Source organism: Staurois parvus, unplaced genomic scaffold, assembly GCF_062004578.1.
Source record: "Staurois parvus isolate SC_StPar_1 unplaced genomic scaffold, SC_StPar_1.0 ptg000019l, whole genome shotgun sequence".
Taxonomy (NCBI): Eukaryota; Metazoa; Chordata; class Amphibia; order Anura; family Ranidae; genus Staurois; species Staurois parvus.
This window is the reverse complement of record NW_028317815.1, coordinates 16,095,619-16,111,902: the sequence shown is the minus strand read 5'-3', so window position 1 is coordinate 16,111,902 and position 16,284 is coordinate 16,095,619. Positions and strand designations below refer to the sequence as shown.

The window sequence follows — 16,284 nt, the reverse complement described above, 5'->3', positions numbered from 1 at the left end:
AAAAACAACATCTGTGGAAACCCCTATAAGTCCCACCCTCCTCCCCGCAACCAGCCCCCCCTCCCTCCCATGCCCCCAACACACCTCCAATTGAATCATATACTGTACTAAGTCTGTCAGGGTCTTCTTTGAGGACACCGATTAAGCAGAGTGTGACGGGACGGGCAGCAGAGAAGCAGAGGTCATCTGGATACTTCCACGGAGAAATAGATCTTCTTACAGTATAGCAAGAGGAGGCTCTGGGGGAACAAAAAGGGCAGGGACAAAGGAATACAGACGACTCAGAGGTCCACATGAGATCGGAGTACGTGTGGGTCTAGCTCAGAGGGCAAGTCAGTGCGAGGTCTGTTGACTGAAACCGGGATGCTGAATGTCGAAAGAGAGGAGAGAGCTGAAGAATAGGTCATCTGTCCAGGAGGAGGAGCCATTCGTATCATGTATAGATCTCTTCTGACCATGGCGTAGAGATGATCAATAGGGGGCTCACAGAAGTCCACCATTCGTTAGTTGCGGAGCAGACCTCTGGGGCATTGCGTTCCCTTTAGGATGTCAGATATTGAAATGGAAGTAATGAAGGTCCACTAATCAGTGCGTGAGAGATCGAAGAATCGCCGGGACTCGTGAAGAAATGGTATAGAAACATGAGGATAACAGTAAAACTGCAGGCACCTGTGAGAAAATGCGCTTGAGTGGCAGGAGTAGATGAGGATTAGGTAGGATTAAGTCTCGTGCCGTGACTTTCTATGCGCAGGCGAAGCCGTAGGGCTAGGGGCCGCAGCAGTGCCCCCTGTGGGGTGTCTTGGAGGAGTCGACGGGACTGTCCGACGTCTCCGATGGGAATGTCCTTGCCAATCCATTGCGTTTTCTGTAGATCCTGCATCCAGGACCGGCTGCAGTCCCAAGAGTCCGCACCATTCTGGCAGGGCTATCGGTGGGATGTTCAAGGAGGAACAGAAAGACGGTAGATCTTCGGGGTTTCTCAAGTTAAAGGTGTGACCACCATCCTGTACTGAAAGGCAGAAGGGAAATCTCCACCTATAGGACAGATTTCGGGAGCGAAGCGCGTCTAGTAATGGACGTAAGGCTCGTCTTTGGCGTAAGGTCATGCTGGATAGGTCCTGGTACAATTGTATTTCCGCCCCTTTGTACATTAGCTGTCTTCTGTCCCTAGCACATCTGAGAACATCCTCCTTGAGCGGGAAGCTGACAATGCAGCATACCACATCCCTGGGTGGGTCTGTGTCACCCCCCCTAGGCCGGATGGCCCTATGTACACGCTCAATGTCAATTGGGGTGGCTGGCGGGCGGCCTAAGAGGTCATTAAAGATGGTAGTTACTGCCTTAGGAATGTCAGTGGCTTCCACGGATTCCGGCATGCCACGGATTCTGATATTGTGTCTACGGCCACGGTTGTCTAAATCCTCAATATGCTTGTAAAAATCCCGGATAGTCGAGGTGTGCGACTCTGACTGTCGCTGTAAATATACTATGGCAGTCTTATTTTGTCTAGCGGCCATCTCTACTTGATCCACTCTGGACCCCATAGCGCGGATATCCTCGCGCAGGTCGTTAAGGGCAGTGGTCAGTGTAGTGGTTAATGTGACTTTAATGTCAGCAGCCACAGCTTGTAAGTCCCTTAATGAGAGGGACTGTGTGGCAGAGGAGATATCATGATGTGGCACTGTGTCCTGGCCAGCGTGTGTCTCAGTGCAGGGAGAGCAGCCTGTGTCCTTGGCTGCAGAGGGAGGGGGAGAGGGGGACTGAGAGAGAGAGGGAGAAGGCTGCGGCCCTGCTCTCTGCTGGTGGGAGCTGAACAGCTCCTTTATGTGCCTCCCAGTGGTGCTAGGGCCCCTCGGGGACCGGGACCGCGCGCCGGAGGACACCCTGTCGGGTTTCCCCATAGTGAAGGGGCACTGTCTCACCCGACTCCTCTGTGCGGCGTGGTGGATCGATCCGGCCGGCGGGAGCTCCGGATTCAAGCGGCCATGCTCGTTGGCGTCAAGCCACGCCCCGCTGCCACTTATGTGCAATATCACAACTATGTCTTTGAGGTTATCTACCTTTATTTGAGCATAATTAGGCCACTGTTCATCTTTTCATTTTAAAGGTTGAATCCCATATAAGTTATACCAGTTGGCTGGGTGGATATCAGTGAGCTGATTTTTTTCACAATGTCTTAGGTGCCTCTAGAACTATAATAAAAAGAGTTCTTTACAATTGTCTGTTTGCCCCCTCCCATGATGCTACAACAGAGATGTCACCGCTTGAATATATTTAATTATATGTGTATTATACATTATGGAGAAACCATCAGGGAGGAGAGACAACATCATTCATCTGGAATTCAAGTACAGACATTTAACCAAGAGATACAGTTGATACAAATTGCCAAAACAGGTAGTTTGTGTGGAACTGAATTATAAAGTATACCTATCATGATAGAAATATAGAGATTGCTGATCTCCTTTTGGAAATGCTAGTTCTCTGACTTCAATATATCTGAATCACTGACCTAGTGAGCAACAAATGAAAGTTGCTGAATAACTTAAATTCCTTAACTCTTGTCCCTTTGTATCTTTTTGTTCTGATATGATCTTTTGACTATTGGTTCTGGGTCAGGGGCTCAGATGTGAAAGCATCAGCATGACAGACAGGCAACCAATATTTTCAGTAGTAGTGGTCAACAATGGAAGAAGATAAACAATTAACATAGACATAATGGCCTTTTTCAAAATAACCTATGTTTTTAAAATCTGCAACAAAGAAAAACCACCATTAATCAATCAAAATGCAGAGGTCTAAAAAAAAATAAAAGCTTGGTAAATTTTACCCTAGATACAGCCCTTTGCAAATATGTTTGGGTATCCAAAGATACTCTTTGGCCTTGTTTACATTTAAAATGGTGGTGGCATGCCTAACTTCCAGCATGTGAGCAGCTCTTTCTTTCAGCTCTGTGCCTGCTAAGGATCCTGAACCTGATCCTGCTCAGCCATCGATACATCAGCTGCCTATTGCTCCTCTGTTACCGCCTGTGACCCCTGCTATCCCACCGGACATGGTGAAGATTGGCAGAGAATGCTTTAAAACCCCAGGGGAAAGACTGGCATGCTTTGATCATGAGGTGGACAGGGCACTTTGGCCAGTGGCCTCTATCAAGGAGAAGAGGATCCAGTCTGGGCAGAGGGTGGATTGGAGTGGTCAAACCTGGCTGCAGCAGACTCTACACCATTGATTCTGCTGAATGGACAGCCGAGCGCTTCGAGAGGCCAGGTAAAAGAGCAAATTATGGCCACCATTAAGCAATGTCATGCCTCACTCACAACTCAGGTGGAAAAACTTAAAGTAGACTACTCACTGCTTAAAGATGATGTTCACAAAATAAGACACGGGGTTTCCAATGCTGAACAGCGCATTAGCACCTTAGAAGATGATTTACACCCATTATCTGTGTCCTTCAGAGATATCTCTGCTGAGCATAATTCTCAGGTAGCAAAACTCGGGTACTGAGAGGACTGACTATACCATAATAATTTGAGATTTCTGGACTTCCTGGAGGTTCAGAGGGTAAAAAATCCTGAGAACTTTCTGCTAGAGTGGTTGCAACAATTGCTGAGAGCATAGTAACCCTTCTGGGAGCGCCACCTAGACCTCTGCTTGCCCAAATCCTCTATTTCAAAGATAAAGAAGATGTTCTCAAGAAAGCCAGGACTATGCAAGATCTTAAGTGCAACAATAACACCATTAATGTCTTCCCTGATTTCTCTACTAGTATACAGAACCAGAGAGCAGACTTTCAGAAGACACACTTGAGGGATAGAAATCTTCTCTATAGCATGCTTTATCCTGCCAGGCTGCGAGTTGTGAATAATGGCAAGATGGCAATGGTTAGCTCGATTATTTTGGCAGATCAAGGAACTTCTGATTTGCCCTGCTACATGCCCTATCCACCAAGGACTTAGTGGTATGTGACAGTATTAGAACATCTCCGCCCCTTTTTTTGTTTTCTGTGACATGACTGTCTCCTAACAAGATTCTCTACTTTCACTAAGAAACAATATTTTCTGTATCCTTCTGTTTTATGGGATGTGCTGACCTTTCTCTTTGCTAATGTGTTGGATGCAGTTATCTGCAGAGTGTAACTTTAGCTATCCTTACATAAGTTTCTTCTCGTCCAGGTGGGTGTAGAAGAATGTTACTGCATTTAGGGATAAAGCTTGCAGTGTGTTTGAGCCTCCAAGCCAGTGGGATGGATGTTGTTGTTTTATGTTCTCAGTTCTTATTGATGGTTCATTCTCATTTTCTCACCTATTACCAATATGGTAATCTGCTACGATTCACTTTTAATACTGGCAATGGTATATGGTATGGAGGCATTCATCTTGCCCTGCATTGGGTCAGTTCTCATTATCTCCCTCCCCCCTTTAAATATCAGGTCTGTCTGTTATTATGCAAATGTTAAACGTTATTTCCTAGAATGTCAGGAGACTGAACACCAAAATTAAGAGATATCCAGTGTCTGAATTCCTCCAGAAATACAGTTGCAAGAAAAAGTATGTGAACCCCTTGGGATTACGTGGAGTTTTGCATGAATTGGGCATAAAATGTGCTCTGAACGTCATCTAAGTCACAACAATAGAAGAACACAGTCTGCTGAACATAATACTACACAAACATTAGATGTTGCCATGGTTTAATTGCACATAACACGTAAACATTCACAGTGCAGGGAGGAAAAACTATGTGAACCTTTGGACTTAATAACTGGTTGACCCTCCTTTGGCAGCAATAACCTCAACCAAACGTTTCCTGTAGTTGCAGGTCAGACCTGCACAACGATCTGGAGTAATTTTGGACCACTCCTCTTCACAAAACTGTTTCAGTGTTGCAATATTCTTGGGATGTCTGGTGTGAATCGCTCTCTTAAGGTCATGCCACAGCATTTCAATCGGGTTGAGGTCAGGACTCTGACTAGGCCACTCCAGAAGGCGTATTCTTTGCTTTTGCAGACATTGTTTTGTTGAATTACTTGTATGGTTGGGTCATTGTCCTGTTGCATCACCCATCCTCTGCGAAGCTTCAGTTGGCGGACAGATGGTCATACGTTTTCCTGCAAAATGTCTTGATAAACTCTGGAATTCATTTTCCCATCAATGACAACAATCCGTCCAGGCCCTGAGGCAGCAAAGCAGCCCCAAACCATGATACTCCCTACACAGTACGTGCCACATGAGATCCAGTTAGAGAATGTTACTAAATATTGTACATGTCTTGAGGATTTCTCATGTTCATCTGTATTGAGTATAAGCTTTTGTATTTGTGTTTTTCTTGCCTAATACAATTGGAAATGGTAATAAAAAAAGTGTTTGTAAACCCTTACATATTCCCAGTCAAGTGACTAGCTTCAAGTGACACACAAAGATGAAAAAAATCCTTCTACATAAACTGTATTCATTTATTTGCAGCCATTTCTTCTGTAGATTGTTCTAAAACAACACAGATCAAATCATTTTTCAGGGGCAGGGATCTGATGTCACACACTGCAGAGCTAGAGCACAGAGTTCCCTGATATCTGATGGCCTAATGGAGGGAAGAGACACACCCCACTCTATACAGGATTACAGATTCATAGAAAAACATACAGAGCTGAGACTATGACTCATATGACTCACCTACAGTGTGCTGGAGGGGGCGGCCATCGTCCTCAAGGCTGTTGTATTGCCTTAGAGATAGAGGGATCAGAAATTAGAGAGGAACCACACTGGGTGTATTGGAGTCAGGCTAACACACACTATAGAGGGATGTGCTTTGTTTATTTTTCACATCTGAACTTTATAACCACTTTAAAGCAACGGGGGTGGGGGGGTGAGTACATATGTTGTGGATGTGCCCCACGCACTCCCCAACTGCCCTGCAATCACATGCAATGCATGTGATTGCGGCATGATGGAGTAGGATTCAAAGAGTTAAAAATGGCAGTGAGGAGGCAATACAATGTCTACCCACTGACTGTCAAATGTACTCTGAAGAGCAATACAATGCAAATTGCTCTTCAGAGAGTATTGCATGTGTAAACAAGCCCATTGACTTAAACAGTGGTTCAGCTATCTCTTCAGTTTCATAAAGTATATTACAACAAGCCATGGAGGTCAAATACAAGGGACCAACAAAAAGCACATTGTGCAAATGTATTTGCTTATGAAAACTGTTTCATGAAAATGACTGTTCTTCCTTTTTCCTGAACCTTGTACAGTTAACAAATATCGTTACACATTTCCCAACGTCATTCAGAATTACTATATACTGATAAGCAATTAATCTAATAAAACAACTTTTAAACTTTACAGCTTGTTTTGTATACAGTTGTGACCAAAATTATTCAACCCCCAATGCTGTAAAGGGGTTTAGGGACTATAGTGTACATTTGGAATTGTATTCAGAATCAAATCCTACAAGGACGTTGTAACTACCCAAATGCAACTAAAATGACATCAATTGTTTATGTAATACAGTAGTAAATGGTTCTTATGTGGTTTCTTCATTGCCACAATTATTCAACCCCTTAAAGACTACCACTCTGAAGAACAGAGGTTCATACAGGTGCTTTCCATCAGGTATTGAAAACACCTGTGGATGTCACCGAGCAGCAATCAAGCATAATAAGCACCAATTAGGCAGCTTTAAAATGACTGTGATACTCAGCTCCTTCTAGACATTTACTGGTGTGGTTACAAACATGGTGAAGGCAAGAGAATGGTCCAGGAAGACAAGAGAAGAGGTGATTTCTCTTCACAGGAAGGGCAATGGCTATAAGAAGATTGCAAAGATGTTAAACATACCAAGAGACACCTTAGGAAGCATCATTCGCAAATTCAAGGCAAAGGGCACTGTTGAAACGCTACCTGGTCGTGGCAGAAAGAAGATGCTGACTTCGACTGCTGTGCGCTACCTGAAGCGTAGAGTGGAGAGAAGTCCCCGTGTGACTGCTGAGGAACTGAGAAAAGATTTGTCAGATGTGGGTACAGAAGTTTCAGCCCAGACAATAAGACGCACACTGCGTAATGAAGGCCTCCGTGCCAGAACTCCCAGGCGTACCCCCTTGCTGTCTCCAAAGAATAAGAAGAGTCGACTGCAGTATGCCAAAAGCCATGTGGACAAACCACAAAAGTTGTGGGATAGTGTTCTGTGGACTGATGAAACAAAATTAGAACTGTTTGGGCCCATGGATCAACGCTATGTTTGGAGGAGGAAGAACAAGGCCTATGATGAAAAGAACACCTTGCCTACTGTGAAGCATGGTGGAGGGTCAATCATGCTTTGGGGCTGTTTTGCTTCTGCAGGTACAGGGAAGCTTCAGCGTGTGCAAGGTACCATGAATTCTCTTCAGTACCAGGAGATATTGGATGGAAACGTGATGCAGTCCGTCACACACCTGAGGCTTGGGAGACGTTGGACCTTTCAACAGGACAATGATCCCAAGCATACCTCCAAGTCCACTAGAGCATGGTTGCAGAGGAAAGGCTGGAACATTTTGGAGTGGCCATCGCAGTCACCAGACTTAAATCCGATTGAGAACCTCTGGTGGGACTTAAAGAAAGCAGTTGCAGTGCGCAAGCCTAAGAATGTGACTGAACTGGAGGCCTTTGCCCATGAAGAATGGGCGAAGATACCCGTAGATCGCTGCAAGACACTTGTGTCAAGCTATGCTTCACGTTTAAAAGCTGTTATAACTGTAAAAGGATGCTGTACTAAGTACTAAGATTGAATGTCACTTGGGGGTTGAATAAAACTGATAATGCTGTGAGCACAGAAAAGACATTTGTGGTTATTTCATTATAACTGTTATGTTATATTTGTCTGACCTACAAGTGCCTCTTTAATGTAAATGTAAGCAAGATGACTGAATGATCAAAAGCAATGTCAAACTGGCCAAAACACTCAATTTCAGTGGGGGTTGAATAATTTTGGTCACAACTGTATATCATCTGCAATTGATTTTTTGCTGAAAATAACCTTTCGTACCTTTGGTTTCCAATCATAAAGCCCTGTGTTATATAAGTGTTATGCAGCTAGTATGGCTCAGCTATTGCTGTTTTGTAAAAACATATCAGGATTGGTTTACTAAAGGCAGTGCACTTTGCAGAAAATAATTTTCCCCAGAGCTTAGTGAAAGAGTTGAAGCTCTGCTGACTTCTTCCATCCAATCACGTGCAAAATGCAGTTTGTTTGTTTTTTTTAACCATTTTTGCTTTAGTAGTGGAAGTGAAAAACTGATGTAAAAACTGATTAAAACTTATGAATAACTGAATGCATTAAGGTAAAAAAAAAAGCTTTCACCTTTACAACCACTTTAGAATTGTGTACAGATTAATACACCTTGGAGGGTTTAAGCCCTCTAAATAATAATAAGATTATAATCTATTGCTGGTTAATATCATGGTGTGTGTGCAAAATATCAGTGGCCTATTAAATCAAGAAATTTGGATATCAACTCTGGAGCGTGAGCCTTCAAGAACAAGTCAGCACTGACAACTCCATACAGTAATTCTAACCTGAAAGGTTCTCTATAAAGACAAGTAAAACTGACATATATTCTGGTGCCAGAAAATGCAATACATTATTACTTAGCTGCTATGTATATTTTTTTGAAGATACCTTAAGTGAAACATTATTGCTATACTTAAATACACTATAACTAAACAATGATTAATAGAAAACATTTTTGCTAAAATTTAAAAATGTAGAAAACCTTGTGATATCATTGGTGTGTGCACATTTTGTTTTGTTTCCAATTACAAAATCAGTTAATCCTGTGATGAAACTCCCAGTATAATGTATAAATTAGAGATTTATAAAGACAAATACTGTATGTGACATTGGAGAATTGCCTTCAGATATCCAGCTGTGACACTCAAACAGAGTTAAATGATTTTTTGCTTTATTTTTATGGTAACATATATATATATATATATATATATATATATATATATATATATATATATATATATATATATACAGCGGGGATCGAAAGTTTGGGCACCCCAGCTAAAAATTTGTATTAATGTGCATAAAGAAGCCAAGGAAAGATGGAAAAATCTCCAAAAGGCATCAAATTACAGATTAGACATCCTTATAATATGTCAACAAAAGTTAGATTTTATTTCCATCATTTACACTTTCAAAATAACAGAAAACAAAAAATGGCGTCTGCAAAAGTTTGGGCACCCTGCAGAATTTATTGCATGCACTGCTCCCTTTGCAAAGCTGAGACCTGCCAGTGTCATGGATTGTTCTCAATCATCATCTGGGAAGACCAGGTGATGTCAATCTCAAAGGTTTTAAATGCCCAGACTCATCTGACCTTGCCCCAACAATCAGCACCATGGGTTCTTCTAAGCAGTTGTCTAGAAAACTGAAACTGAAAATAGTTGACGCTCACAAAGCTGGAGAAGGCTATAAGAAGATAGCAAAGCATTTTCAGATGTCAATATACAGATTAGACATCCTTATAATATGTCAACAAAAGTTAGATTTTATTTCCATCATTTACACTTTCAAAATAACAGAAAACAAAAAAATGGCGTCTGCAAAAGTTTGGGCACCCTGCAGAATTTATTGCATGCACTGCGCCCTTTGCAAAGCTGAGACCTGCCAGTGTCATGGATTGTTCTCAATCATCATCTGGGAAGACCAGGTGATGTCAATCTCAAAGGTTTTAAATGCCCAGACTCATCTGACCTTGCCCCAACAATCAGCACCATGGGTTCTTCTAAGCAGTTGTCTAGAAAACTGAAACTGAAAATAGTTGACGCTCACAAAGCTGGAGAAGGCTATAAGAAGATAGCAAAGCATTTTCAGATGTCAATATCCTCTGTTCGGAATGTAATTAAGAAATGGCAGTCATCAGGAAAAGTGAAAGTTAAAGCAAGATCTGGAAGACCAAGAAAAATATCAGACAGAACAGCTCGCAGGATTGTGAGAAAAACAATTCAAAACCCACGTTTGACTGCACGATCCCTCCAGAAAGATCTGGCAGACACTGGAGTTGTGGTACACTATTCCACTATAAAGAGATACTTGTACAAATATGGTCTTCATGGAAGAGTCATCAGAAGAAAACCTCTTCTACGTCCTCACCACAAAAATCATTGCCTGAACTTTGCAAATGAACATATAGACAAGCCTGATGCATTTTGGAAACAAGTTCTGTGGACCGATGAGGTTAAAACTGAACTTTTTGGCCGGAATGAGCAAAGGTACGTTTGGAGAAGAAGGGGCACAGAATTTAATGAAAGGAACCTCTGTCCAACTGTTAAGCATGAGGTTGGATCAATCATGCTTTGGGGTTGTGTTGCAGCCAGTGGCACAGGGAACATCTCACGAGTAGAAGGAAAAATGGATTCAATAAAATTTCAGCAAATTTTGGATGGTAACTTGATGCCATCTGTGAAAAAGCTGAAGTTAAAGAGAGGATGGCTTCTACAAATGGATAATGATCCTAAACACACCTCAAAATCCACGGGGGATTACATCAAGAGGCGTAAACTGAAGGTTTTGCCATGGCCTTCACAATCTCCTGTCCTCAACATAATTGAAAATCTATGGATAGACCTTAAAAGAGCAGTGCGTGACAGACAGCCCAGAAATCTCAAAGAACTGGAAGACTTTTGTAAGGAAGAATGGGCAAAGATACCTCAAACAAGAACTGAAAGACTCTTGGCTGGCTACAAAAAGCGTTTACAAGCTGTGATACTTGCCAAAGGGGGCAGTACAAGATATTAACTCAGCAGGGTGCCCAAACTTTTGCAGACGCCATTTTTTTGTTTCCTGTTATTTTGAAAGTGTAAATGATGGAAATAAAATCTAACTTTTGTTGACATATTATAAGAATGTCTAATCTGTAATTTGATGCCTTTTGGAGATTTTTCCATCTTTCCTTGGCTTCTTTATGCACATTAATACAAATTTTTAGCTGGGGTGCCCAAACTTTTGATCCCCGCGGAATATTTAGTAGCAAGGAAATTTCACAGATGGACTTATTGCACAGGTGGCAACCTATCACGGTACCACACTTGAATTCACTGAGCTCCTGAGAGTGACCCATTCTTCCACAAATGTTTGTAGAAGCAGTCTGCATGCCTAGGTGCTTGATTTTATACACCTATGGCCATGGAGGTGATTTCAACATCTGAATGCAATGATTTGGAGGGGTATATATATATATATATATATATACTGTATATATATATATATATATATATATATATATATATATTTGTAACACTGTACTATTTCTTCCTGGAAAATATTTAGCTAGGGTGAAGTTATGTTATTATAACATAGTATTTAAAACATGTTTATGATAGTCTGCAATTTGTTTTACAATGGGTTACAGAAAGGTAAACAGCTCCACAAGAGCTGATAAATAAGTTACTAAATTCAAAACAAGCCAAATAAAGTAAATGTCAAAGAAATATTTGCATTGGGAGGTACAAGACATAAAATGCACAGGTTTATTTTCTAGAATTAATTAAAAGTAAACTCCTGGCAAATATATAAAGTCATTTACTATTTTTATGTATTTATCAAATATAAATAACATTTTCTGTAATGCTGATACTCGGCACTAAAATTGAGAAAAGGATAGCCAGCAATGTGATTCAGCCAACACTTTGCTGCATAGTACTGTTGGTCTAACACTGAAGGCTTGCTTACATGGGAAGATAGCAAAAGAGTTTTGTTATTGTTTTTCCTTTTTTTTTTCAAGCCCTAGGTTATGCAGTATATGAATCAGAAGAGAAAATGGACTCTTGGCAGGTAAAATAGTTCATATACATTGTATGTATTTCAGCTGTGTAATGAGCTCTTTTTCCAGAGTCCAGATTTGGGTCAAAGGATAAGTTCACCTTTGAGAACATGTTACAGGTTCCACCCATTTTTAATGGGGAACATGTAACATGGTCCCATAGCCGCAGCTGTTGCCCTCTCCCTCTGACAGACAGTATGGGAAGAAGTCTCCGCGTACTTTCAAATTTGGAAACAGCGCGGCCGTGCAGGGGTCTGCCCACATGGCTGCATCATTTATTCAAGGACTTCCATGAATTAATGAACTGTAAGTCCCGGCAGCCTTAGCGGCTGTCAACTTGTAGTTTTCAATGAACTACCATGGGGCTGTGAAGCCCCGTAGTAGTTCATTAAAGCTTCCTGTCAGAATATCTGCTTGCTCGTACATCCCATACGGCAAGCAGATATTCTGACAGATCTGCAGGAAACCTGAATGGCATCAGCAATCTACTGATCACTGGTGCAATGCTTTCCAGGATTGTGTAGACAAAAATAATAAATGCACATTTTTTTTACCTGCAAAAAAATGTGCATTTATTATTTTTGTCTTAAAGGTGAACTTATCTTTTAAGGTAGGCCTATCCAGGAAAAGGGCTATTCATTGCTTAAAGCCCCCTGCACATGTATGTATAAAACTAACTTACTGTTACCTCGCTGCACTTTAGCATAGTACCCCATAAATGATAATAGACGTGAAAAAATCAAGTAAAGCTGAAAAGTGTCAGAAATACATTCCTTCACTTGAATGCTTGACTTTTTGTTCTTGCTTGAGGCAATAATTTGATTTGATCAAATGCAGAAGGACTGGTCACATGGTCTGAGGGTTTTTTTGTAGAATGGCATCTAGGCAGAGTATAGTGGTGTTTACTGTATACCAGAAAAAGCACAAAACTTGTTATTAGTATTTGGTTTATATAAGTGTATTGAGTTACAACAACAAGTTTTCGCTATTATCACCTTCAAGGAATTAGACACTTTTAGACACTTCTAGTATCAGTTAACAGTACACTGTAAGAAGTTCCAACTAGATACTGTTCATTGCCTTGCTCTGCAATGCCACGCTGCCATGCCCTGCCACTCGACTCTACCTCCTTTCCTACCACTCCACACTGCTCTATGTACTGCCACCCTATACTACCCATTGCCCTGTCACCCCATACTGCTCTGGCCTGCCACTCCATACTGCTGTGCCCTGTGCCTCCACACTACCTCCTGCCCTACTACTCCCCACTGCCCTGCACTGCCCCACCACACTGCCTCTTGCCCTGCCACACCCCACTGCCATGCCCTGCCACTCCATACTGCTTTGTCACTCCATGTTGCCCTGCCACTCCATGCTCCCTTCTGCCCTGCCACTCCACACTGCTCTGCCACTCCACACTGATCATTACCCTTCCCTGCTACTATATGCTGTTCTGTGTTATGCTACTGCATGCTAAGTGACACTCATTTCTCCAATGTGGAAATAGAAGAAGGAATAATTGAAGCATCTCTTTTACGAGTTCAGTTTGCAAGTTCTCCTAGATGCCAGATGTCAACTAACCTTTTTGTTCTTCACAGATGTGCTCTTTAACATTTTCCTTTCCAACACACCCAAATAATGGTGTGTTGGAAAGGAAGATGGTGTGTTGGCAAGAATTCAAATTATTTAGGCCTTTTAGAGATTATAGATGATTTTGTACTCCTGATCAGTTCATAATTGTCATTTTCTGCTCCAGGCCATGATGTTCAAACTAGCATCTAGGGCAAATGTAAGGAAGTGTTCTGACTGGTAAAATATGTTTTAATTTCCATATATTTTTTGCTTCAGGTCAGGGTATTCATCTTAGTATCTGGTGCAAAGCCAGAGATGTGTTCAGTGGTTAATCTGGGCTAATGTGTCTTCTGATGAATTGATAGTTAGATACATACAGATAGACAGGGGAGGCCTGGGAATCTGTGGTCTGGTAGGGGGAAGGGGGCACAAAAAATAGCCCTTCCATGGTAGTGATCAGATCTTTGTGAAATAAAGAAAGTGTAACTCACAATATGTGCCACATCGTTGCTTTAATAGGTGGTCATGGTGAAAGGTGAGTGCTACTAAAGGACAAGGTTTATTGTGAAACTCCATTCCTGCCTTGATGGTCCAAAGATGTCTGGTGTCAGGGGGAGGAGGGGGAGATAAAAATGCCCAATATTTGTTGGTCAGGGAAAAGAAATATCCAATATTTTTTACCATGTCATGGGCAGATCATTTGTGTTGTAGAAAAAGACCTCTGATCCAAGTGGCAACAGACAATCTGAATGTTCTGTACAAACAGATGGGCAGCACATACCCTTTTCTTCTGTATCAGAAAAAAGATTCATAATGCTTTTATGTATCTTCACATGGGCTGCACATTGCCCATGGAATCAGAAGATGTGAAGACAACTCTTTCTAACTTCTGTATCCTTCTTCCCAAGTACTGCTTTAACCCTAAAACTTAACCAAAACCCTTAAAGTAGAAGTTCTATATATCCTCCTACTCCCCCTCCCCCTTTATTTGGGGCTTTTTTTCTGGGAGTGGTACTTTTTTCTGATAGGTACCTGCTCCCGCTACTGCAATCCTCTCTTATTCACTACTTTATAAATGTAGGGGATCTTTGGACAGGCATTTGTAGGTGAGAAAGCAAGGACTTATTGATAGATCAATTATTCCCTACTTTATAATCATGCCACATTGTCTGTTAAATTAAGTTGGATAAAAAAATGAACCATCAATGCAATAAATATTTGTCTGTTTTAAAACATTTTCTTTATTAATACAAAATAATTAAAGCATATCGTTTTCCTAAAACAGAGCAAATGGAGGAAGGGGAAGAGGGGTAAAAACAGTGAACAATGACCAACGTTTTTTTTATAACATAGTGATACTCCATATGGCCAAAAGTATGCCAACACCTTCTATATTATTGGGTTCAGGTGTTTCCAGTAAACGGCAATGTTAATGCTAGCACAAACAACAAAATCTTTGACAATTTGTGGGCTTTCAACCTTGTGGCAACAGTTTGGGGAAGCATACCTGTGCCCCTGTGCACAAAGTCAGGTCTATAAAGACATGGAGTTTGATTTGGAAGAACACATTGCTTGCACAAAGCACTGACCACAACCCTACTGACCATCTTTAGGATAAATTTAAACTCTGACTGTAAGCTGGGTTTTCTCATTTAACATCAGTGTCTAACCTCACAAGTGCTCTACTGGTAAAATGAGCCCAATTTCCCACAAACAAAAAATGTAATGTTCAATACACTCATATAGATGTCTTTGTTGGGCATCACAGACTTTTGGCCACATATGATCAAATCCACTGACACAGACCAGTTTTCAGAGATACAAGAGAGTTTGTTACTTTAAAAAACAGGAAAATCTTCATTACAAAAAGTGTGGTGCTTTTTGAATTTTCAGGATTGATTCTTCATTTCAATTCCATCTCAGTATAGTTTGATCATTATATGTTTGTCTTGTCTGAAACGAAGTCTGGAATGAATATACTCAATAAAGAGTGACAAGATGTTATACTAATCCAGGAGTGAAAAAAGACATAGAATCCTGAATTTTGTTGTTTTTTTTGTATATGTGGCCTTTATTCAAAATTAAAATTGTGTTTCATGTAGCATCTGAAAACAATAGAAATTATATATTAACAAAAGTACCTTCATAATCTTTCAATAAATATAACATCCATGCAGAATAAAGTTGATTTACTAAATGAGCTGAGAATCTTCACTCACACTGTGTGACGATTAACTTCAATTATCCAATCATGAGAACTGCTAATTCTTGGATATTTCTTTTATCTGCACTTGACTGGGGATTCAAACTGAACAGGAATTAGCTTTTCTCATGACTGGATAACTGAACTGAATATTCACTCAACTTATAGTAAATCAGTATCTTTATTTTCTTGCTCAGTGTACTTATTCACACATAGCTAAAGGTGGAGTTCTATGCATATGCTAATAATCTAACATTCCCTAGTTGTGTGTTTCCCTTTTTTGGTCAAATTGCAGCCATAATTTTTGTTATGTTAAAGTGATTGTAAATTCATTTTTTTTAAATGATGAAACAGGTTTATACTTACCTGCTCTGTGCTCCTCTTCTCGAGTCCCCCTCCGGCACTCCTAGCTCCTTCTCTCCGGCAAGTACCCCCATAGAAAGCCACTTTCTTTGAGGGAACTTGTGCAGGCTCGCTGCTTAGCAATGCAGCATGTGTCTATAGACTCTTCATTAGCTTTGATTGACAGCAGCAGGAGCCAATGTGAGACCAGAAATTGAAGGGAGAAAAGAGCTACAGATGGGCACAGTTCAGAATCGAATGAGGGTTCCGGGAAGTAAAAGGGGGATGAGGGAACGATAGTGATGCCTAAACATTTTTTACTTTAACGCAACAAATGCATTAAAGGTAAAAAATGTTTACGCAT

General features: G+C 41.0%; 1 protein-coding gene across 1 annotated transcript in view; it reads right to left on the bottom strand.

Annotated features, from left to right (window-relative positions):
- Nucleotides 1-719: 719 nt before the first annotated feature.
- The window catches only part of LOC149472906 (chloride anion exchanger-like), a 76,671-nt gene continuing 61,106 nt past the window's right edge, over nt 720-16,284 (bottom strand). Inside the window, exons 19-20 of the mRNA XM_089686689.1 lie at nt 1,923-2,060; nt 720-1,649 (exon numbers count right to left, since the gene is read on the bottom strand). Of these exons, the coding sequence (XP_089542815.1) occupies nt 720-1,649; nt 1,923-2,060 (1,068 nt within the window). The remainder of the gene's footprint in view (nt 1,650-1,922; nt 2,061-16,284) is intronic.